The sequence below is a fragment of the Salmo trutta genome, chromosome 27 (genome assembly GCF_901001165.1).
Source record: "Salmo trutta chromosome 27, fSalTru1.1, whole genome shotgun sequence".
Lineage (NCBI taxonomy): Eukaryota > Metazoa > Chordata > Actinopteri > Salmoniformes > Salmonidae > Salmo > Salmo trutta.
Genome location: NC_042983.1, coordinates 28,226,481 through 28,251,181, shown reverse-complemented (window position 1 = coordinate 28,251,181; position 24,701 = coordinate 28,226,481). Strand labels below are relative to the sequence as shown.

Below are 24,701 nucleotides of genomic sequence, written 5' to 3'. Positions count from 1 at the left end.
ATAAAATTGAGCAATTACAGTTAAGTGCCTTGCTCAAGGGCACATCAATTGATTTTTCACCTTGTTGACTCAGGGATTCAAACCAGCAACCTTTCAGTTACTGGCCCAATGCGCTTAACCACTAAGCTACCTGCTGCCCTCTACACACCTGTCAACCTAGAACATAATTTCCCATGGTCAAGTCAAGTCCTTTGTCTGAGAAACACACATCTGCATTTTTTTCCAGTCATTTTAAATAATCACATATGTGACCCACCGCCTCAATTTGGTCTTTTGAAGCAAAATTTCTATAAAAGTAGAGACTCAGAGCTACAAAATGATATATCATACAGTGCAGTTGAGGAACAATGGGAAAGTAATTCTGCTTAGAAAGTTGATAAAAAAACGCTATAACCACCCCCCAGCCACATCTAGCTAAACTGATGGGTCACTATTGTCTAGACATGTACACATGTTCATGAAATACAATAGATGGCCGTAATCACCCCAGACACACCTGGCTAACATGTTGGGTCTGTGGTGGCTAATTTCTGCATTACCAAATGAGGAGAGTTACAAACTTCACACACCAGTCAGAGTTATACTTAAAACTACATCTTTAATAATTAAGATGCTTTTGCAAACGCACTTTGACTTCAATGATGCGCTCTCTCTAATGAACCATTGCAAAGTGACTACACAAAAGTACAAAGATCTTTTATAGCCAAGATACACACGTAGATGATGAACCACAGATACATAGAATGGGTCACAAGGTTAAAATAAATTTTTGTGCAATTTTTCTCGTAAAATAGCGATAATATTCCTCCCGGGCGACGTTGTATTCGTTCAAAGAGAGAAAGAAAAAAATGGAGTCCTCTCGTGCATGCGCGCTCCGGTGTCAGTGTTCCCTGCCTGACCACTCACAAACACTTCGGCTGTGTTTCGCCCAGAGACTGCAGAGCTCTCATTCCACTTTCTGGCGCCTTCTTAGAGCCAATGGAAGCCTTAGAAAATGTCACGTTACAGCAGAAAAGCTGTATTTTTGATAGAGATGCCCTAGAAGGAAAACAAATTGTCAGACAGGGCACTTCCTGCATGGAATCTTCTCAGGTTTTGGCCTGCCATATGAGTTCTGTTATATTCACAGACACAATTCAAACAGTTTTAGAAACTTTAGAGTGTTTTCTATCGAAATCTACTAATTATATGTATATTCTCATTTCTGGGTAAGAGTAGAAATCAGTTTAAATCGGGTACGTTTTTTATCCGGCCATGAAAATACTGCCCCCTAGCACCAACAGGTTATTAACTCAAAGAATATCAGAATATTGATTTTACAACAGTCGCTAATTAATCAATTTCCTCTATAGTCTCATTTCTGAACGTCGCATAATCCGGGAATCTGCACGGACCCGACCCACCAATGACTTCGTACCACACCAATCTTAGTTGATTATTTATTTACTAGCAAGCTAAAATGATGATAAAAGATACACATACACAAAACACAGTCTAGGCTATTGATTAGGACTTAGTATAACGGGCCAACACACTATGGCACGTGTTACCCAAAATTGAGATTTAAAAGAGAGAGAGAAAAAAGGAAAGTACACGAGAGAAATATACATTTGGGTGCATTTGTCAGCTATGCTTATTTTAACCCTAGCCTTGCCCCGAACTGCCGCTCTTATGGGTCAGAATATAATGATGTAATTACGTGTTGGAGGTCTCAGATGGGAAGCTCCGCGTGACTCGTTTAGGCTTCTCATGGACGCACTTCTCTGGTGTAACTCTCTGGTTGTCCTCACAATGTCAGTGTCCCTTTTGGCTTAGTGGTCTGATTTCTCCCCCTTTCTCTGATAGTGTCATCTGAGGACAGACAGCTCTGTAGCTCAGAGCTCACAGCGTAGGAATGAAACAGTGTAGATAATATGATTCGATGAAGAGTGAAGGCTAGGTGTTCGGCTTGAATTCACCCGCTTAGACACAGCTACTCATCCGTAGCTTGGGTAGAAAAAGATTTCTTTGTCTTCAACCTTGTGTTGCGTTTTGGGGATCGTTGACTTTGTTAGACCTTGGCTGCAGCCTGGGGTCACTTTAGTCTACAGTTCATTCTTCAGTCCCATGTCTTATACTTTCGGGTCAGAACTGGGCGTAACTGCCTTTAGGGCAATTCTCTGGGCGTACCAAGTTAAGGGACAAGGCCTAGATTTTACTCAAATCCAATTTTAGACAACTAACTTCACATTTCATCTTTACCAAAACATTCTCTTTGATTTGGATATTTTCCACACAACGTACAATGTATAAACATCAGGCATATACTGGGAAAACTCTTAAAGGTACAATGTTTTCATAATAACGTCATCTGTTAACCTTTAACCTCTATGGGACCGGCGGGACGAATTCGTCCCACCTACGTAACAGCCAGTTGAATCATGTGGCGCGATTTTTAAAACGTTTGAAATGCTATTACTTCAATTTCTCAAACATATGACTATTTTACAGCCATTTAAAGACAAGACTCTCGTTAATCTAACCACACTGTCCGATTTCAAAAAGGCTTTACAACGAAAGCAAAACATTAGATTATGTCAGCAGAGTACCCAGCCAGAAATAATCAGACACCCATTTTTCAAGCTAGCATATAATGTCACAAAAACCCAAACCACAGCTAAATGCAGCACTAACCTTTTATGATCTTCATCAGATGACACACCTAGGACATTATGTTATACAATACGTGCATGTCTGTTCAATCAAGTTCATATTTATATCAAAAACCAGCTTTTTACATTAGCATGTGACGTTCAGAAAAAGCATACCCCCCGCAAACTTCCGGGGAATTTACTAACAATTTACTAAATTACTCACGATAAACGTTCACAAAAAGCATAACAATTATTTTAAGAATTATAGATACATTACTCCTCTATGCACTCGATATGTCCGATTTTAAAATAGCTTTTCGGATGAAGCACATTTTGCAATATTCTAAGTACATAGCCCAGCCATCACGGGCTAGCTATTTAGAAACCCACCCAGGTCAGCCTTCACCAAAATCACATTTCCTGTAAGAAAAATGGTCTTACCTTTCCTGTTCTTCGTCAGAATGCACTCCCAGGACTTCTACTTCAATAACAAATGTAGGTTTGGTCCCAAATAATCCATCGTTATATCCAAACAGCGGCGTTTTGTTCGTGCGTTCTAGACACTATCAGAATGGTAAATCACGGTCGTGCGCATGGCGCAGAACGTGACAAAAAAATTCTAAATATTCCATTACCGTACTTCGAAGCATGTCAACCGCTGTTTAAAATCAATTTTTATGCAATTTATCTCGTAGAAAAGTGATAATATTCCGACCGGGAATCTGCAATTAGCTAAACAGCCGAAGGAAAATACTGCACGGGGTCGAATCGGGCACACGCCTAATTCTATTGTCCTCTGATGGGCCACTTGGAAAAGGGGATTCTGTGTTTCAGCCTGAGGCTGCCTCGTCATCGTTCAGGTTTTTCCCGGGTTCTGAGAGCCTATTGGAGCCCTAGGAATTGTCACGTTACAGCTAAGATCCTGACTCTTCAATAAACAGAAGCAAGAACAACAACACCTTGTCAGACAGGGTACTTCCTGCATGAAACTTTCTCAGGTTTTTGCCTGCCATAGGAGTTCTGTTATACTCACAGACACCATTCAAACAGTTTTAGAAACTTTAGGGTGTTTTCTATCCAAACCTGAACAATAATATGCATATTCTAGCTTCTGAGTTGGTGTAGGAGGCAGTTAAAAATGGGCACATATTTTTTCCAAAATTCTCAATACTGCCCCCTAGCCCGTAGAGATTAATAACAAAACAAAAATTACATACATTTTCATATTCCATCTATCGTCATGACCACCATTGTGGCTGACGGAAACCATTGTTCCAAAGTCCCTTTATTACATGTTTAATGTTCTGAGGCCAGTTCTCCATAGTGAGGACAAAGGAATTTCTCTGTGGCCTAAGGTTTATCATGGGCGTGAGGGGTCATAAAACCCCCACATCTTCAGACCCTTAGATCTCTCCTCCTCTGTTGGGGGTTTGGGAGATAATCTGTAGGGTTGTGGTCTCCTGTACCCTGACCTGATCAGGACAGTCATGACAGCACTATGGTGTTGAACACTGAGCTGTAGTCAATGAATAGCATTCTCACATAGGTCTTCCTTTTGTCCAGGTGGAAAAGGGCAGTGTGGAGTGCAATAGAGATTGCATCATTTGTGGATCTGTTAGGGCAGTATGCAAATTGGAGTGGGTGTAGGGTTTCTAGAATAATGGTGTTGATGTGAGCCATGACCAGCCATGACCAGCCTCCTGTTGAGGATCTTATCCCGATCTTATCCCGGTATTGGGATTCATTGTCATGTGACCATGGCGGGGAATTCAAAACTGCAAGAGTAATCATTTCAAATAATCAAATAATCAACAATTTTCCTCCATTTGAAAGATATATCTCCTAAATCTAACCACGCTGTCCGATTTTCAGAGGCATTACGGAGAATGCATAAAGTTAGGTTATGTTAGGAGAGTACATTGACAATAGCTGTGTGTAATGTTTAGCCAATTCAAAGAAGGGCATCAACAGACAGAAAACTAGCTAGAATTATGCACTTACCTTTGACAATCTGCATCAGATGACACTCATAGGACATTATGTTATACAATACATGCATTTTTAGTTCCATCAAGTTCATATTTATATCCAAAAACAGCATTTACAGTCGCGGTGAAATTCAGAATTTTTTTCGGCTCGAATGCTCCCAGTGAATCCAGCATTACAAATCACGGAATTACTATTCGAAAACATTGGTAAATTATAATATTGTCATTCAAAGAATAATATAGTATCATCTCGTAATTGCTACCGAATGGCCAGATCTCAAAATAACTTTACTGGGAAATCACATTTTGCAATAAACTGGGTACTATGCTAACAACAATAAGCTAAGCTATAAGCTAAGCTAAGCTATACAGTTAGCTTTGGCATCATCTAATATCGATAATAACATTCTAAATATCCCCTTACCTTTGATTATCTCCATCAGAAGGCGCTGCCAGGGATCCCAGGTCCAGAACAAATGTGGTTTCTTTTGACAAAGTTCATAATTTATGTCCAAATAGTTAGCGTTCAGTAGGCTCCCACAAAATGAGGTGGGCAGTGTAAAGTCACGCCGAAAGCTAAAAAAAACCTAGTAAATAATCTATTTACGTTTGTTCAAACATGTCAAACGTTGTTTAGCATTAATCTTTTGGTCCATTTTTAACGTGAAACATCAGTAAACATCAGTAATATTTTCACACAACCTATCAAGTGTCTAGAATAAACGATTATGACAAAGACACTCTTCTCAGATTTATGCGCAGGCGCAAAAAATGAAGTGATGACGTGTCAACTTCCAAGCATTCTAATTCGGTCTGTATTCATCACAGATGCTTCAAACAACTTTATAAAGATCGTTGACATCTAGTGGAAGCCTTAGGAGTTGCGAACTGAATCCTTTCTCACTATGGTATCTATAAAACAATGACACTAAATAGTACAGTCACAAAATTCACATTTTTTTTAATCTATTTTTCACAGGTTTTTGCCTGCAATATGAGTTTTGTTATACTTACAGACACCATTCAAACTGTTTTAGAAAATTCAGAGTGTTTTCTATCCAAACCTGAACAATAATATGCATATTCTAGCTTCTGAGTTGGTGTAGGAGGCAGTTAAAAATGGGCACATATTTTTTTCCAAAATTCTCAATACTGCCCCCTAGCCCAAAGAGGTTTTAAAGCACTTCATGGTTACAGACATGAGTGCTACAGGTCGGTAGTCATTTAGGCAGATTACCTTAGTGTTCTTTGGCACAGGGACTATGGTGGTCTGTTTGAAACATGTTGGTATTACAGACTCAGACAGAGAGAGGTTGAAAATGTCAGTGAAGACACTTCCCAGTTGGTCAGCGCATGCTCGGAGTACATGTCCTGGTAATCCATCTGGCCCTGCGCCCTTGTGAATGTTGACCTGTTTAAAAGTCTTACTCACATCGGCTGTGGAGAGCGTGATCACACAGTCATCCAGAACAGCTGATGCTCTCATGCATGTTTCAGTGTTACTTGCCTCGAAGCGAGCATAGAAGTTATTTAGCTCGTCTGGTAGGCTCGTGTCACTGGGCAGCTCTCTGCTGTGCTTCCCTTTGTAGTCTGTAATAGTTTGCAAGCCCTGCCACATCTGATGAGCGTCGGAGCCGGTGTAGTACTTCACCACATTCTTAAAGAAACATTTTAACTTTTTACTCCGTACATTTTCCCTGACACCTAAAAGTACTTGTTACATTTTGAATGCTTAGCAGGAAAGGAAAATGGTCCAATTCACACACTTATCAAGAAAACATCCCTGGTCATCTCTACTGCCTCTGATCTGGCGGACTCACTGAACACAAATGCTTAGTTTGTAAATTATGTGTCACACGCTGATCTGTTTCACCTGTCGTTGTGATTGTCTCCACCCCCTCCAGGTGTTGCCAATCTTTCCCATTATCCCCTGTGTATTTATACCTGTGTTCTCTGTTTGTCTGTTGTCAGTTCATTTTGTTTCGTTCAGCGTTTTTCCCTCTGCTCCTGTCTCTCGATTGTTCCTGTTTCCTAGTTTTCTCGGTATTGACCATTCTGCCGGCCCTGAGCCTGCCTGCCATCCTATACCTCTGCCCCACCTTTCTGGATTACTGACCTTTGCCTGCCCTGACCTTGAGCCTGCCTGCCGTCCAGTACCTTTGCCCCACCTATCTGGATTACTGATTACTGACTGCCTGCCCTTGACCTGCCTTTTGCCTGCCCCTGTTCGATTAATAAACTGTTGTTACTTCGACGTTGTCTGCATCTGGGTCTTACCTGAAACGTGATAGTACGAACTGGCCATGACTGACCCAGCAGATGCGGACCAGCTGCGCAATGCCATCTCCTCCCAAGGAGCCACCATTGGTAGGCACGAGGAAATGCTTTGTGGCCTTATGGAAGGGATCCACACCTTGGCCGAACGCCATGGCCGGGCGTTGGACCTCTTGCTGGAGCAATTCCGTGGGTTGGCTGGGAGGAAGCCTACTACGACGGTAACCTCACAGCCCCTCAGTAACTCGGCTGTTAGCAGCATCGCCTCACCGATCACTCCGCCTTCCTGGAAGCCTCGCTTACCTCCTCCGGAACGCTTCAATGGAGAGCCAGGCACCTGTCAAGTGTTTCTAGCTCAGTGTGCCCTCATCTTTGAGTTTTAGCCCTCCTCCTTCCCCTCGGCCCGCTCTAAGATAGCGTACTTAATCACGCTGATGTCCGGGAGGGTGCTCACCTGAGCTACAGCTGTATGGGAGCAACAGCCGGCCATATACGTCAGTCTGGAGTAGTTTGTGGGAGAGGTCAAGAAGGTGTTTGATGCCCCATTCTCCAGGAGAGAGGCTGCCCGGAAGCTACTGCAGCTTCGTCCGGACTCTCGCAGTGTGGCGGACCTTGCATTGGATTTCCGCACGTTTGCAGCTGAAAGTGCCTGGAACCAGGAAGCGCTGTTCGACATGTTCCTACACTGAGTCTTGGAGGAGGACAAGGACGAGCTTGCAGCCCAGGAATTACCGATGTATCTCGATTCCCTCATCGATGGGCGACTACAGGAACGACAGAGGGAGGGGAGTTTCGATTTCACTCGCCCGTCCAAGGATTCCCCTCGCCTCCGAGGCATCTCGGAAGTCCCCAATGGCTCTGTTGCCGAGAGAACCCAAGGCTACTCGAGGTTCCCCGAGAGTTGCCAAAGACAGCAGAGTCACCGTTTCCTGAGCCTATGCAACTAGACAAAGCTGGGTTGTCTCCAGCGGAACGGCTATACAGGCTCAACACTAAGAGTTGTCTGTATTGTGGGACTCGTTGTCATTTTGTGTCCTCTTGTCCGTTAAAAGACCAGGCTCACCGGTAGGAGTGAGTACTTTGTTGGGCCATATGGAGAACTTTTCTGCTTCCCTTACTCACACTCCGTTTCATGCCATTCTGCTGTGGGGAAACCAGTCAAAATCTCTCCGGGTCCTCATCGACTCTGGGGCCGATGAGAGCTTTTGGACTCTACCCTGGCTTCCGAGATGAGCATCCCCACTCAGCCCCTCTCCATTCCCATGGACGTTAGAGCACTGGACGGGTGCTCTATAGGCCGGGTCACCGACAACACCACCTCCATCAACTGTCTTGGTGTGCTTGTGTCAGGGTACCACAGCAAAGCTATCCAGTTCTTGCTCATTAAGTCTCCTCAGATTCCCGTGGTATTGGGATTCTCATGGCTTCAGTGACACATCACCTCATTTACTGGTCTACTGGTGCCATCATGGGCTGGAGCCCATTCTGCCACGCCTATTGCCTGAAGTCAGCACAACCTGCCCCACGACGTCTTCCTGGGGGCTCGGAAGTTGCCCCGGACCTCTCTGCCATTCCCGCGGAGTACCAGGACCTCCGGAAGGTGTTCAACAAGGCCCGGGCCACTTCACTTCCGCCACACCGACCATATGACTGCGGGATTTACCTTCTCCCTAGCACTACTTCGACCCGGGGACAGCTGTACACTCTGTCAGGACCAGAGACCATGGCGATGGCGACCTATATGGGGACTCCCTGGCTCCAGGATTCATTTGTCCTTCTTCCTTTCCTGCCGGGGTCTCAACAACATAACGGTGAAGAAACGCTACCCGCTATCCCTCATCTCCTCGGGCTTCGAGCCACTTCAGGGGGCCACCGTGTTTCCAAGCTGGATCTACGGAACACCTACCACCACACCAGGGACAAGTGGAAGACCACTTTCAACACGGCCAGCGGTCACTACGAGTATCTGGTCATGCCATTTGGCCTTACCAAGGCCCCTGCTGTGTTCCAGGCTCTGGTTAATGATGTTCTCCGTGACATGTTGAACCGGTTCATCTTTGTCTACCTCGATGACATCCTTGTCTTCTCCCACTCCACCCAAGAACATGTGCTCCATGTCCGACAGGTTCTCCAATGCTTCCTGGAGAATCAGCTGTTTGTAAAAGCAGAGAAGTGTGAGTTCCATTGCTCCACCATCCCTTTTCTGGGTTACATCATCGCTGCAGGGAGTGTACAAATGGATCCCGGGAAGGTGAGAGAGGTGGTGGATTGGCCCCAGCCTACTTCCAGGGTGCAGCTGTAATGTTTCGTGGGGTTCGCCAACTTCTATCGCCGCTTTATCCGAGGTTACAACACCGTGGCTTCCCCCCTGTCAGCACTCAACTCCCCCAAGTTTCCGTTCACGTGGTCTTCAGATGCTGACCGGGCATTCCGGGACATCAAACAACGCTTCACCACAGCTCCCATCTTGGTTCATCCTGTTGTGGGGGTGCTTTGCTGCAGGAGGGACTGGTGCATTTCACAAAATAGATGGCATCATGAGGTAGGAAAATGATGTGGATATATTGAAGCAACATCTCAAGACATCAGTCAGGAAGTTAAAGCTTGGTCGCAAATGGGTCTTCCAAATGGACAATGACCCCAAGCATACTTCCAAAGTTGTGGCAAAATGACTTAAGGACAACAAAGTGAAGGTATTGGAGCGGCCATCATACAGCGCTGACCTCAATCCTATAGAAAATTTGTGGGCAGAACTGAAAAAACGTGTGCGAGCAAGGAGACCTACAAACTTGACTCAGTTACACCAGCTCTGTCAGGAGGAATGGGCCAAAATTCACCCAACTTATTGTGGAAAGCTTGTGGAAGGCTACCTGATACATTTGACCCAAGTTAAACAATTTAAAGGCAATGCTACCAAATACTAATTGAGTGTATGTAAACTTCTGACCCACTGGGAATGTGATGAAAGAAGTAAAAGCTGAAATAAATCATTCTCTCTACTATTATTCTGACATTTCACATTCTTAAAATAAAGTGCTGATACTAACTGACCTAAGACAGTGAATTTTTACTAGGATTAAATGTAAGGAATTGTGAAAACTGAGTTTAAATGTATTTGGCTAAGGTGTATGTAAACTTCTGACTTCAACTGTAAGTATATTTACTTTTAGACTTTTACTTAATTAGTATTTTACTGGGTGACTTTCACTTTTACTTGAGTCATTTTCTATTAAGGTATCTTTAGTTTTATTCAAGTATGACAATTGCATACTTTTTCCCTCGCTGATCATGCGCAAGAATGTGAGGTGTTTTCAATTATGGAAACCAGTATCGGCAAAGAGCAATGAAAAAGGGAAATTGATTACCCAAATGTAGTAACGCAATCGGATTACTTTCAGTTACTTTTGGATTCGTTATCCCTTAAGAGGCATTAGAAGAAGACAAAAAGGATCCATGAAATGCATTTGGTGTGTCATCTGACTTGTGATCAGACTCGCTCAGGTGAAACAAACTTAAACCTGCACCTTTTTTCAAAGCTGAATTGAATGTCATTGAAAAAACAGAAAGAATTTCTGAATTTAAAAGTAACTCAAGTAATTCAGTAATCATTTAGTTTTTCAAAAGTATCTGGAATAGTAGCTTTGGAGAGGTTGTAGTGTAATCTTTCTGAGTAACTTGTCCAAAGATCTCCATTGGAATGTTCAAACAAGTTGGACAAGTTGGACAGTTAGTGTCAGGTCCCAGACCGTCTTGTGGCCTTGACAACCGCAAGAGGTAGCTAGTAAACCACACCCTTTACCACCAGCTGCAAAGGAGGATTATACATGAGATCAAAATGATAGTTTTAACCATGTTTTGAAGCTCTACAGTGTTTGTTTACAATTACATTGTTTACAACCAATGTAGTAAAACAAGTTTATATTTTGGGCTCTCATGGGTAAAATAGCTCATTTATAGGTTATATCCTTCAAGACTCAATGGCTAATTAATTTAAAAATCCAATAATGAATCTAGCTAATCCCATTTAAGGGAACCCCTTTCGGTCTACCGGTAATTGCGCCCCCCCCATATTGAGGCACAACTTCCATAGCCTAAGAAATCCCATTTTGCTTCAATTTATAGTGTCTACATTAAATATTGAATTTGTTAACATGAACTCAAGAGGGAACCTTACTAAACAATCCACATCTGTTTTCATGTAACCAAATTGTGTCAGTTTTCTTCTACTGCTGGCTGCTGTTAATTTACTGACAACTTTATTGCGTTGCATGGAAAGTTTTACACAGTCTCGCAACCAGCAATACCTGTCCAATGATAGTGTTGAATGTGGGCTGCACCATTTCTAGGTGGGGTTTTTCATGTATATAAATATATGAGTGATTCTTCCCAAGGCCCATGCAATCTGTCTGAGAAAGTTTCACAGTCTCTACCTTTGTCTAGCTGGTAAGATATCCCTTTTTTTATTCAACAGACCTTCTCCAGGAAATTGAGCATCTCGACTTCCAATTCTAGGTAACAATCATTTTGTTCACTTCTCTCCTTTTTAGGGACTTTGAAACCATGTTTAGATGGGAAACTAACTTCACAGCTGTATGAATACATTCTAAATGCAGTGTAACGTTACCCTAGAGAACTTTACCATGCGTACTTCCCTGTTTCTTTGTCACTCACGTCGCTCGTATCAGATAGCCAGTGTGGCTGTGGCGTAGTGGTGATATTTCAGAATTATTTTTGATTAATTATTTTCTGTAACGGATCCATATACCTCAGATCCTGTTATGTCTTGAAAAGCATTGTGAACTAACTGAGTAAAAGTGACGAAAAGGTTCAAGTTTTGGGTGAGTTCTATCTACATGATTCCAGTTAGGTGTGTTCAGCACCAGATTTTTTGCCAACATTGTGAAATAGATGGTGCAGTGACAAATAATTAATCTGTGCAACCTCATAAACACACATTTCTATCCAGTTGTTCTAGGAATATAATTGTATTCTATGGAATGATGATTAGCCGATATAAGTGGCAGCCTATCATAGGCAGAGAAATGGTTTACTTTTTTGTTGGGGATGAGTCCATGAAGTACAGTTTGACGAAATATATACATGGTCTGGTACTGTTACTGTAGCATATTCTGGCATCAAAGAAGGAGCTTTTCAACTCTAATTATTTTAGAAATTCATTAGACTTTGGTGTCAATATAGAGGATATTATTAATACTGTACTGTGGTTATTACTGAATCGCCCTGTTTCTCTCTGCAGACCCGTGCCACCATGTCCTTCTTGCAGCAGACCATCTTTCTGGGCATGGCAGATGACTCGGTAGGGTTCTGTTCCACTTGCTTGAGGGAAAGCCTAAAAATAAAATCTTGTGGAATATGGAAAAACTTACCAGGCTATGTTTGTACACTTGTAGCCAGTGATGTAAAGTACTTTTGTAAAAAACAAACGTTAAAGTACTCTTTAAGTATTTATGTAGGTTTTTGGAGTATCTTACTATTTATATTTTTGCCAACTTTTACTTTTACCCCACTACATTCCTAAAGAAAATAATATATTTTTTACTCCATACATTTTCCCTAGCAACCAAAAATGCTCGCTACATTTTGAATGCTTAGCAGGACAGAAAAATTGTCAAATTCACATACTTATCAAGAGAACATCCCTGGTCATCGCTACTGCCTCTGATCTGGTCGACTTACTAAACACAAATGTAAAAAAACAAGGAAGCCATGCAGTCTGGTTTTCTTAATATAAGGAATTTGAAATAATTTAAACTTTTAGTTTTGCTTTTGATTCTTAAGTATATTTTAGCAATTACATTTACTTGTGATACTTAAGTATATTTAAAAAACAAAAACTTTTAGACTTTTACTCAAGTAGTAATTTACTGGGTGACCTTCACTTTTACTTGAGTCATTTTGATCATTTGGGTACTTTTTGTAGCCGGATAAAGATTAGGGGGAAGGGGCGGGTAGAGGACAGAGGAAGAGTGAGCGAAAAATAGACGGATGTTGAGGATAGCGACCGAGAGGGTCAAAGAGAGTCTGAGAAACAAACTGCACAATTCCTTCTCTTTCCCCATCTTTCCCTATTCCTTGTATGGGATGTTTCTCCCTTTGCTTCTGAACTATTCTCTACATTTTGTGAAGGTATCCATTGATTCACTGCATGGCAGCTAAGTGAAATTGTTCTCTGTCTCAGACCCAACTCAATCAGGGCACTGTGATTCCCTACCCGCAATTCAGTGCCGATGGGGATGCAGGCATCTTGGATAAGGCCATCAAGGCCAAAGGTGAGGTTGACACTGACACACACACACACACACACACACACACACACACACACACACACACACACACACACACACACACAAATAATGTTTGAATGTGTTTCATAGCAGAGAAGCTTAGTTGAATAGAACTCACTCTGTGTGTAACATGAGGCAGCATAGAAGGACATTCTGAGGGAATGTGACCGTGTGTACATTTCCGGGTCCGTGTTTTCATTGTCTCTTGCTGGGGAGTAGTCAGAGCTGCCTAACCGTAAACCCGGGGCCACACAGACACTTAATGTTCATAAAGAAATTGATAAGAGCTCATGGATTAGAGTACGCAACAACGCTTCTTATTGAACAAGTCCTTCCATCTTGTCTCTGTGACCTAGGTGTAGATGAGAACACCATCATTGATGTGCTGGTGAAGAGGAGCAATGCCCAGAGACAGCAGATCAAAGCTAGCTACCAAAAGGCTAGTGGCAAGGTAAGACGGGACACCCACTAGGTGCGTTTGGTTTAGCATGTGCGGGTGGCGGCTCGTGGGTGGAATTCGCACTTTAGGACTAATGGAACAATGCAAAACGTGCAAAATCCAGGCACCTGGAAAGCTAAAACACACACTTGTGTATGACTGTGGAAGTGTGTATCAACCCTCTATCTGCAGCCTCTGGAGACTGCCCTGAAGTCGGCCCTAAGTGGAGAGCTGGAGGATGTGGTTCTGGCACTGCTCAAAACGCCAGCCCAATATGACGCCCAACAGCTCAAACTGGCCATGAAGGTACACATGCACTCACTCACTCACTCACTCACTCACTCACTCACTCACTCACTCACTCACTCACTCCTACTAAGAATATACAATACTACTTAGAATACAAACAAATGTGTATCTTTCCCTCCGTTCGGTTGGCCTAGAGACGGTAACAGATACAATACAAATAATTAAAGAGTAATGATTACCTTCTAAAGAGGACGCTGGGATGACGTCATCCTGTATTCTTGTTTAGCTGTTTAGTCAGACCCACCCACTTCCTAACACCCTACCCATAGTGACACTATTCTGCTGTATTATTGTATAGTTGTGTAATAACGGTGGAACTTTTAAAATGGGTGGGACTGTCTGTCTGTCTTAATATGTGTGAGACGGTAAGAAAAGTGGTGATGAGTACCTACTATACTTAATTCTTACATCTAGACGTTCCGCTAGCGGAACACCTGCTGCAATATCCAATGATAGGCGTGGCGCGAATTACAAATTCCTCAAAAATACAAAAACTTCCATTTTTCAAACATATGACTATTTTACAGCATTTTAAAGACAAGACTCTCCTTTATCTAACCACACTGTCCGATTTCAAAAAGGCTTTACAGCAAAAGCAAAACATTAGATTATGTCAGCAGAGTACCCAGCCAGAAATAATCAGACACCCATTTTTCAAGCTAGCATATAATGTCACAAAAAACAAAACCACAGCTAAATGCAGCACTAACCTTTGATGATCTTCATCAGATGACACGCCTAGGACATTATGTTATACAATACATGCATGTTTTGTTCAATCAAGTTCATATTTATATCAAAAACCAGCTTTTTACAATAGCATGTGACATTCAGAACTAACATTCCCACCGAACACTTCCGGTGAATTTACTAAATTACTCACGATAAACGTTCACAAAAAACATAACAATTATTTTAAGAATGATAGATACAGAACTCCTTTATGCACTCGCTATGTCCGATTTTAAAATAGCTTTTCGGTGAAAGCACATTTTGCAAAATTCTAAGTAGATAGCCCGGCATCACAGGGCTAGCCATTTAGACACCCACCAAGTTTAGCCCTCACCAAAGTCAGATTTACTATAAGAAAAATGTTATTACCTTTGCTGTTCTTCGCCAGAATGCACTCCCAGGACTTCTACTTCAATAACAAATGTTGGTTTGGTTCAAAATAATCCATAGTTATATCCAAATAGCGGCGTTTTGTTCATGCGTTCAAGACACTATCCAAGGGTGACGAAGGGTTACGCCCGACGCGTTTCGTGACAAAAAATTCTAAATATTCCATTACCGTACTTCGAAGCATGTCAACCGCTGTTTAAAATCAATTTTTATGCCATTTTTCTGGTAAAAAAGCGATAATATTCCGACCGGGAAACCGTGTTTTAGTACAAAGAGAGAGAAAGTAAACATGGAGTCAACTCGTGCACGCGCCTCAGTCTCATAGTACTCTGACCGACCACTATCCAAACGCGCTAATGTTTTTCAGCCAGGGCCTGCAAAGCCACCATTCAGCTTTTTGCCGCCTTCTGAGAGCCCATGGGAGCCGTAGGAAGTGTCACGTAACAGCAGAGATCCCCTGTTTTGGATAGAGATGATCAAGAAGGCCAAGAAATGGTCAGACAGGGTACTTCCTGTACAGAATCTTCTCAGGTTTTGGCCTGCCAAATGAGTTCTGTTATACTCACAGACACCATTCAAACAGTTTTAGAAACTTTGGAGTGTTTTCTATCCAAAGCTAATAATTATATGCATATTCTAGTTTCTGGGCAGGAGTAATAATCAGATTAAATCGGGTACGTTTTTATCCGGCCGTGAAAATACTGCCCCCTATCCATAACAGGTTAACGATACACAAGTCTGTGCATGTGCAGTGTGTGTGAGCCCAGCTAGCACATTTGGTTCCTTGGAAGTTGTGGGAATGTACGTTTTTGGTTCCCCATTGGTTCTGGGAACGAAGCCATAAGTTTCCTGACTGGTCAAATGTTTGCAGGGAGGTTCTGAGAATGTTGTTTTAAACGTTCTGAGAACGGAAGTGAACGTGTCTTTTTCTGGGAACGTACATTTTTAGGTTACAGGGAGGTTCTGGGAATGTTTAGGAATCCAAGCACCGACGGGACACATGGAAATTAATTTGCTTAAGCAATAATAATGCAAACACATTTATTTTTTATTTTGGCAGGCAGTGAGATTTGAACCTTTGACCTTTTGTTCTCTATCAATGGAATTATATTTTTAGTGAAGTTTCTTAAATGTGCTGAGAATGTTTCAACGCCAAACAACTATCCAGCACCATTCCCAGAAAGTTTTGGGAAGGTTGTATGCAGAATAACCATGGGACAACCACCGTTTCACCAATCTCTAAGAAACATACGGTGCTCACAACGTTATGTGCTAGCTGGGAGGTGTCTGGCATAGTGGTAGACCTGTAAGTGCAGGTAGTGCCATGCTTCAGTCTGTTCTGTTCCATTTGGGGTATAATGAACATGGCCCAGCTCTTTATGTGTTTGTCATCTGATCCTGGGCTCTTTTGTCTCAGCTTTATGACTGATGTGACCCTTTTGTCCTTGTTGACCCTTACCCCTCTCACCTATCTCTCTCAGGGATTGGGCACAGATGAGGATACTCTGATTGAGATTCTGGCCTCCAGGACCAATAAAGAGATCAGAGAGATAAAGAAGGTCTATAAGGAAGGTGTGTAATATGTTTATGTCCGCAATAAGTAAATGTCCTGTAAGTGATATGATAGTTACAACAAGACAATAATCATGGCTTTTTCTTGCTAGAATACAAAAACGAGCTGCAGAATGACATCAAGTCTGACACAGGCGGAGACTTCGGAAATGCTCTGCTCTCGCTCTGCAAGGTGTGTGTGTTTATTTATTGTTTCTTTAACCTCAGATGAATAGTATGGCACAATTAACCTCACTGCCCCCGCTCTCTCCCTCACATACTGTAGGCTACTAGGAATGAGGACTCCATCGTGAACCAGGAACTTGCTGAAAGAGATGCCAAGGTATGGAGGAGAGCTAGAGTGTTTATTTGTGTGTCAGAATTTCTTAAGAAATCAACGTTTGGCACTGGCACCCAGTGTCAATGTGTAATTGAATCCCTGTGTGTGTGATGCCTGTGCCTACTCTATCGATCCATAGGCCCTGTATGAGGCTGGAGAGAAGAAGAAGGGAACAGACTGCTCTGTCTTCATAGACATTCTGACCACCAGAAGTGCTCCTCAGCTCCGCCAAGGTGAATATGTGACAGCACAGCTCTATGTGAGCTAGTCTACTTTTATAAAAGTACAGACTCAGAGCTTCTGGTATATCATACACTGTAGTTTGACGAAACATGGTAAATTATGCTGCTAAACTTGTAAAACCACTTAAGAGACAAGTAGTAGCAATGCCCTTGCTAGAGTGCTCCTCTTTGTTTATGCCCATTCAGCATCGTTCACACCCTTTTAAGCCTTAGCCACACCTATTTAAGTATTCATATGTAAACACATGTTAGTCAGCATGGCATTGTCTTCCAGAAACTAGTCTCGCTACTTAAACTTTCTCCCACTGAACTTTGTCGATAAATAGCACCTGCTCAATTGAGGGCAGAAATGTTATTGAGAGTTGTAGCAACACTTTTGCAGTTGTCCAATGCTTTCCAAAAATATGCAGTAGCAAAGATGATCTATATACTGACCAGTATATTAATGTGGATGCTACCGTGATTACAGATAATCATTAATTAATTGTGAAGAATGTTGAGTGAGAAAGTTAGAGGGATAAATATCATACCCCCCCAAAATGCTAACCTCCCGTGTTATTGGTAATGGTGAGAGCATGGCCTGCAAACGTGTGGCAAGCAGGCATTTTCCCCAGCACTTTTACATTAGATGAGGCAGTGCTCCACCACTTTTGATTTTGTTTAATAAATATTTTTTTTTACGCAAATGTGTTGAAGTCAAGGACAAACGGTTTCTTTGATTGACTTGCCTTGTCTGATAATTTGTCAACTCACACAATTAGTAGCCTATGTCCTTCTCATCAGAGTACTATAGGCTATCGTGTGGGCTCACACCGTAGAACAGGGTTTCCCACACTCAGTCCTGCCCCCCTCCCCCCCCCCCGTGCACGTTTTGGTCTTTAACCTAACACTACAAAAAAATAAACGTCCACCCAAGGGAGGCCCCAAGACCGAGTTTGGGAAACTCTGCTGTAGAGCAATAGGATAAAGTGGCTTGCGCTCTGCTCACCCTGACCAAAAGTTACACTTCCAGTGTAGCAGGTTTAACAAAATTGACTGCTTTTGCACAAAGACCCCATCACCTCCTCCCTCCCGACACACTTGACCCTCTCCAATTCGTCTACCGCCCTGACAGATCCACAGACAACGCAATTGCCAATGCACTGCACCCTGCCCTCAAACACATAAACAAAAGAAATGCATATCTGAGGCTGCTGTTAATCAGTTACAGCTGGGCCTTCAATACCACAGTGTGCTCTAAGCTCATCACAAAGCACACAACCCTGAGACTGAACTCCCTATTCAACTGGTTCCTGGACTTCCTGACAGGCCGCCCCCAGGTGGTGAAGGTAGGCAACATTACCTCCATCCCACTGATCCGCAACACGAGGGGCCCCTCAAGGGTTCGTCCTCAGTCCCCACCTGTACTCCATGTATACCCACAACTGCATGGCCTCACGCCGTTCCAACTCCATCACCAAGTTCACAGACGGCATGACAGTAGCAGGCCTGATTACCAACAACGACGAGACAGCCTAGGACGTAGGCACTCTGACGGTATGGTGCCAGGTAAACATCCTCTCCCTCAACGTCAGCAAAACAAAGTAACTGATTGCGGTTTACACATCTCCAATGAGCTGAAATGGTCATATCCACACAGACATCGAGGTGAAAAAGGCACGGCAGCGACTCTTCAACATCAGGAGGCAGAAGATATTAAGCATTTGTCTGAGGGTCCTCACAGTCTCCTAGAGGAGCACCATCGAGAGCATACTGTCAGGCTGCATCATGGCCTGGTACGGCAACTCCACCGCCACTGACTGCAAGGTTCTACAGAGGGTGTAACACTCAGCCGAACGTACCATTGGGTGCTCATTGCCTGCCATCCAGGAAGGCCAAGAAGAGCATCAAGGACCTCAGACAGGCAAGCCACAGCCTGTTCTCCCCGCATCCATTACTCAGACGCGGGCAGTATAGGAGTATTATGGCAAAAACTGTCAGACGGACCAATAGCTTCTACCCCCAGACCATCAGGCTGCTGAATAGTCACTAGGCAGCTACCTGCCCCCCTCCTGCCCCCCTTGCAGCTCTCCCTATGCATATTCTACCCCACCCCCCCAACAAACATTTATGTATGCTCAAGAATTTCACTGTACACTACGATTACATCTGTGACCCTGTGCATGTGACTAATAAACTCATCTAATCTACTCATCTAAAATAATATTTAAGGGTGTCAATAATTTTTGACCCCTACCTTTTTGAATATTTAACAAGTATTAGCTAAAATGTCTTTATTTGAGCAATAGGACAAATATAAGCACCCACAAAATTATAATTATTTAATTCCACACACACACTTATTTTCTCACCACCTGTTAATTACGTTGTAGCCCTATCTATAGGGTTCTTTGTTTTTGTCATCACTTAGACACTGATGAATACTGCTACAATCTAGATGTGCGTGTGTTTTCCCTTTTTTGTACACTGCATGTGCAACCACAAATTATTTGATACTGTTTGCGCATTTCAAGTACATCTCTCTCTCTCTTTCTCTCTCTCAGCGTTTGAGAAGTACTCCAAGTACAGTAAGGTGGATGTGACAAAGGCTATCGACCTGGAACTGAAGGGAGACATTGAGAACTGTCTGACTGCCGTAGGTGAGATAGCACTGCCAGGACCAAGCCTAGTAATGTTCCAATGTCTTTTAAATAATCTGTGCATCACCCTCAATCCATGTCTTCTGCTGTATCACACCCTTCACTGGGCATCAGTCCTGTAACATTACACTATGTCCTTCATTTTCCCCATGCAGAAAAAGCCCACGATGTGAGCAAATTAACATTGGTCTCTCAAGACTAAAATAATAATAACTTTTTAATAGATGGGTGGCACATTATCCAAGGCAAATTCACTATACTACAACTCCTGCAATGCGCTGGTCATCTCATGGCCATTCCGATACCCTTGCGACAGCTTTGGAGAATGCTGCCTCTTGTCTATGCTGCCCTCTCTTTCTATCTGTCTTTCAGTGAAGTGTGCTGGAAGCAAGCCTGCTTTCTTTGCTGAGAGACTCAACTTGGCCATGAAGGTCTGTTTACTGTTAAACATACTTACAGTGCATTTTATGTGCCACATAAGAGTTTGCCCTGGGTCGTGTTCATTAGGGTATGCAACAGAAAATGTTTAAAAAATGAAAATAAGTGTTTCTTATCGGACAACTCTAGGTACCTGTTACAATCCATTTTCTACCTAAATAAAACGACCATGTTTTAAGATTTGACAATCTACAGAAGAACATGCAAATACTGTACAAGAAAGCACAAACAGATCTAGGTTCAAGCTAAGGACCTTGCACTATCTGGTTATAAATCTTCAGTTTGTGTGTCTGTGCCATACCCCAGGGTAAAGGAACCTGGACCAAGATTCTGACCCGTGTCATGGTGAGCCGTTCTGAAGTGGACATGGCCCGGATCAAACAGGAGTACAAGAAGACGTTTGGGAAAACCCTCTACCAGGAAATTCTGGTGAGCAAATATCTCAAAGTAGCAATAAAAGACAAGGAACTGTTCTCCCGACCCAGATTAAGCATAGTACTAGACTAAAAAGCTATTTCAACAGATCCTCCATTGAGAATGAGTTTAAATCCAGGACTAGACTTAATCGGGGTCCAGAGTTTTAAAGACATCATTTTTTATTTAACCTTTATTTAACTAGGCAAGTCAGTTAAGAACAAATTCTTATTTCCAATGACGGCCTACACCGGCCAAACCCGGACGATGTTGGGCCAATTGTGCGCCGCCCTATGGGACTCTCAATCACGGCCGGTTGTGATACAGCCTCTTGTCTCTTACCCCTAGAATAAGACCAATGGCGACTATGAGAAGATCCTACTGGCCCTGTGTGGAAGTGACTGCTAACTTTCTCTCCTCTCTCACCTATCGAGAATGGCATTCACACCATTTTAGAAAACTGTACATGATGAAACAATGTGCACTTCCCAAAAGCAAAATATAATGGTTCATGACAAATATCTAAAATGGCAGTTCTGATGTATTTTCGCTACATGCTAACGGCAATAAGCACAGTTAGCATGTTAAGCAGCATTGCATAATTTAGCCTAGCTTCAGCAGACTTGGTGATCCATAGTGCAATATATCGCACACCAAGAATATACAGTGGCATTGTACCCTGGTTGGATAACTGGTCCTTTGTGAAAATAAAGCTTTTTATGTGGATCCAAATTGTCTGAATTTGACTGTGTATATATTTTTCATTCTAAAAAAAAGAATGTTTATTATTAGTATACTTTTTTGCAATGCAGCCTGTAGCCTGTCTATGAAAAGTTATAATTTGATAATGACCCACCGAGAATGAACCACCTCAGACCATGTCATGAGTTACATTTACAACACTGTAAAATACAGACAGACATTGTGTAATACAAATGAAGATTCATCTCACTCTAGAATTTAGATGTAGTTATTTGTATTAGGTCTACAGTAGCAAGACGTAATTTGGAAGGATGGTCACATGAGACTACAGTTACATGTAAGGCCATTCTTGAAGAAGACAGAGGAGAGTAGAATACACGTTTTGAACAAACAAGTGACTTCTTAATCTTATTAACATAAGCCTAATTCAAATTCCAACATAAAGAAAAACTATGGAACCATCTCAGAGGCAAAAATTAACGAAAATATGTGTTTGTTCGAGTGGAAAGCATCAGGGTCAAATTACGTATTTACTGATATGTCAGCAACTCACGAAAGTCCAAAAAAGATGAATAGGAAAAGAAGACTTTGCTGCATGAGCCCAAAGACTTATGGTGCTTTCAAGACCACTGGGAACTCTGAAAAAAACAAGGTCAAATCATGATGTCAGCAATCTTCAGGTCGGAAAGTTGGAGCTCTAGAAAGATGCCTGAGTTCCCGACATGGAATTCCGAGTTGGATGACTGTTCAAAACGATTTTTCCCAGTTGGAACTTGTTTTTTGACCCCCGAGTTGCCAGTTGTCTTGAATACACTGAAGTCGGAAGTCAGAGATTTACGTGTCCCGAGTTCCCAGTTGATTTGAACGTGGCATCAAACATTACATTTGCTTACATGACGCCTGTGCTGACTCCACCAGAGAGGGATGAGGAAGCGACACATCTCACTCGCTCCTTTTTCTGATTGATATACAGTCAATGAACTAATCAGACCAGACCCAGCCTCTATCATATTGGTGCCTATGGGAGAGCCACCCCTTAAACCTCTTAAGCTGACAGTCCTCGAAATCAGGCACTAGAATTACTTTTAAAAAATGTATACATTTACATTACTTATTTTATTGATTTCCCACCGAAGACAGCCATCCAGACCTTCCTAGGACCATGTAAACGTCCTCTGTCAAATAAACTTGTATCTGCCTCCCTCTATGGGTCGGCTGCATCATTACTGCAACGTTAGGTCAAATGGGCGGTACTTCAAAAAACATTTATCCAGCTCAACTGCTTCACCGCACAGACACTGCAAAGCAATCGCTGAATTTGTCTCAAACAGGCAGATCTAACTTTCATAGCTATATGATAAAGAATGCGACCTGCACATGTCCTTAAACATAAAATATTAAAGAAGTAATTTTGGGTGGAAGTCAAACATATATTTTGCGTCGGAGGCAGACAAATTGCATATACTCAAAAAGACAAAATCGTACCCTTTACATAGCCCTTCTTCCCTTGTCTATAGGAGGGACGCATGCTGTTTAAAATGGCCCAAATGTTGATTTAGACATTCACAAATGTAACAGATTTTGACCATCACAGATGTCATGAGAGAGAGAATACAGTAGACGGCACACGTTAAACGTGTGATTTATGACCTTACTTTATGGATCAGGTGTGTATGCCCATATATGGGCATCCAGCAGGACATCCTGTCAGGAAGTTCTCGTGCTTTAGAGTGAGTGTTTATTTAACCAGATAGTGCATCTGTTCCTTTGAAGCTGTCATGATGATTGCTGTGTAGGGACCTTGTTGAACTAGGAAATGTGTTGGAACATTTCAAAGAGTATGGCCCCCCGTTGTAGTGACCTTAGGGCTGTTGTCTATGAAACAGGAATGTCCGGGGTTATTGGGGGCAGCCGCATTATAAATAAGAGCTGAACACTACAAGCGACCTCGATAAACCCCAGAACACTAAACAAGAAATTAAAATAAACCCTGAACATTAAATAACAAATTAAACATGTCTCCTAGGCCAATTGTAGGTGTACTTTGTGCGTGTCAAGAACACAATGACAAAAACATTGAAGACATTCTGCGTGATGCCCCTGATTGTTTTAATGGAGTGCTGGATATGAGTGCTGGACATATGGGTTACATTTTCCCACCTGAGGATTCAACTGTGAAGATTTTCACAGACAGCGGCCACAGCCCCCTTTATCAAACAAAACATGGGAGTTTTTCTTTTTGCGCTGCGTATGAGAGAAGGGCTTAAGATACGGCTAGCGCTATGCCAGATCGAACACACCTTGAGTGGGACAACCCTGCCCGGGTACGCGCTGGAAGAGGAAGTGTGCGATGATTTGAAAGCCATAAGAATCTCTTCAGTGGCGTATAGTCCAGACTCCAAAGTGACAATTTTAGCATGTGCCCAATTCAATAGTTCCAATGCTACAAAATCGGTTACTTCATATGTATTTTCCAAAGCCTGCAAGGATGTGAACTATTTTGTGCCTGTCTTTAGCTTTAAGTGGAGCGATTATCATATATTCCTGGCCATGATGAGACAGCTGGATAATCTTTTCCAACATCGTGAACAATTATGCTGCTGGGTGCTTCCATTCTAAAGAGAGACCCAGGGTCTAAAGGTAAGACGTTTGATCTATCCTGGTAAAGAAAACATACTGAACCTGGAGTGTGCTGGACATCGTGCAGGGAAGAGACACTTTTGGGAAGATGGGGAGTTGGACACAGACGGGTGTCTGGGTTAACCATATAGCCCCGCCTTTTTCTGTAAAAAGGAATAGTTAAATTGTTTAACAAATTATAACATGTTTAAAAGGTCTGTACTAAATATTTAGAATTAAATAAAGGGTTTTAAAATTGTATCTCACCTTTAACGAATAATCTCAGTTTTTCTCTCTCTGTCTGTCTCGGAGAAAGGCTTTCTGGGAAAGGTGTGTGTGTTTGTTTCAAAACAATGGGTTTTTCCGGGGGGGGGGAGGGGGGATAGGGTGTGTGTCTCTGCAGTTGTTTTAAAACAATGTTTTTTATTTTTATACGAATACAGTCTTTCCTACAACAGACAGTTATAAATATAAGCATTTAAAGGGTATTAAAGTATAGTACTGTAACATACATATATATATATATATATAGGGTAGGTTACTTTTAAAAAGTAATCTGTTACAGTTACTAGTTACTTGTCTAAAATTGTATTCAGTAACGTAACTTTTGGATTACCTAAACTCAGTAACGTAATCTGATTACTTTCAGTTACTTTTGGATTATTTCACCCATAAAACACATAAGA

At 42.3% G+C, this 24,701-nt stretch overlaps 1 protein-coding gene across 2 annotated transcripts; it reads left to right on the top strand.

The window, feature by feature from the left end:
• The first annotated feature begins 11,268 nt into the window (after window positions 1-11,268).
• On the top strand, window positions 11,269-21,426 carry LOC115164807 (annexin A1). Of its 2 annotated transcripts, none has more exons than XM_029717621.1 (13): window positions 11,269-11,407; window positions 12,153-12,212; window positions 13,095-13,185; window positions 13,557-13,651; window positions 13,832-13,945; window positions 16,552-16,642; window positions 16,735-16,814; window positions 16,908-16,964; window positions 17,101-17,194; window positions 19,747-19,842; window positions 20,215-20,273; window positions 20,587-20,709; window positions 21,043-21,426. In XM_029717621.1, exons 2-13 carry the CDS (start codon window positions 12,165-12,167, stop codon window positions 21,100-21,102), a joined length of 1,008 nt encoding a protein of 335 aa, XP_029573481.1. In that variant the 5' UTR covers window positions 11,269-11,407; window positions 12,153-12,164; the 3' UTR covers window positions 21,103-21,426. The 2 variants fall into 2 exon arrangements, with proteins under 2 accessions (XP_029573481.1, XP_029573482.1); XM_029717622.1 differs by having other exon boundaries at window positions 11,285-11,338.
• The last annotated feature ends 3,275 nt before the right edge of the window (window positions 21,427-24,701 follow it).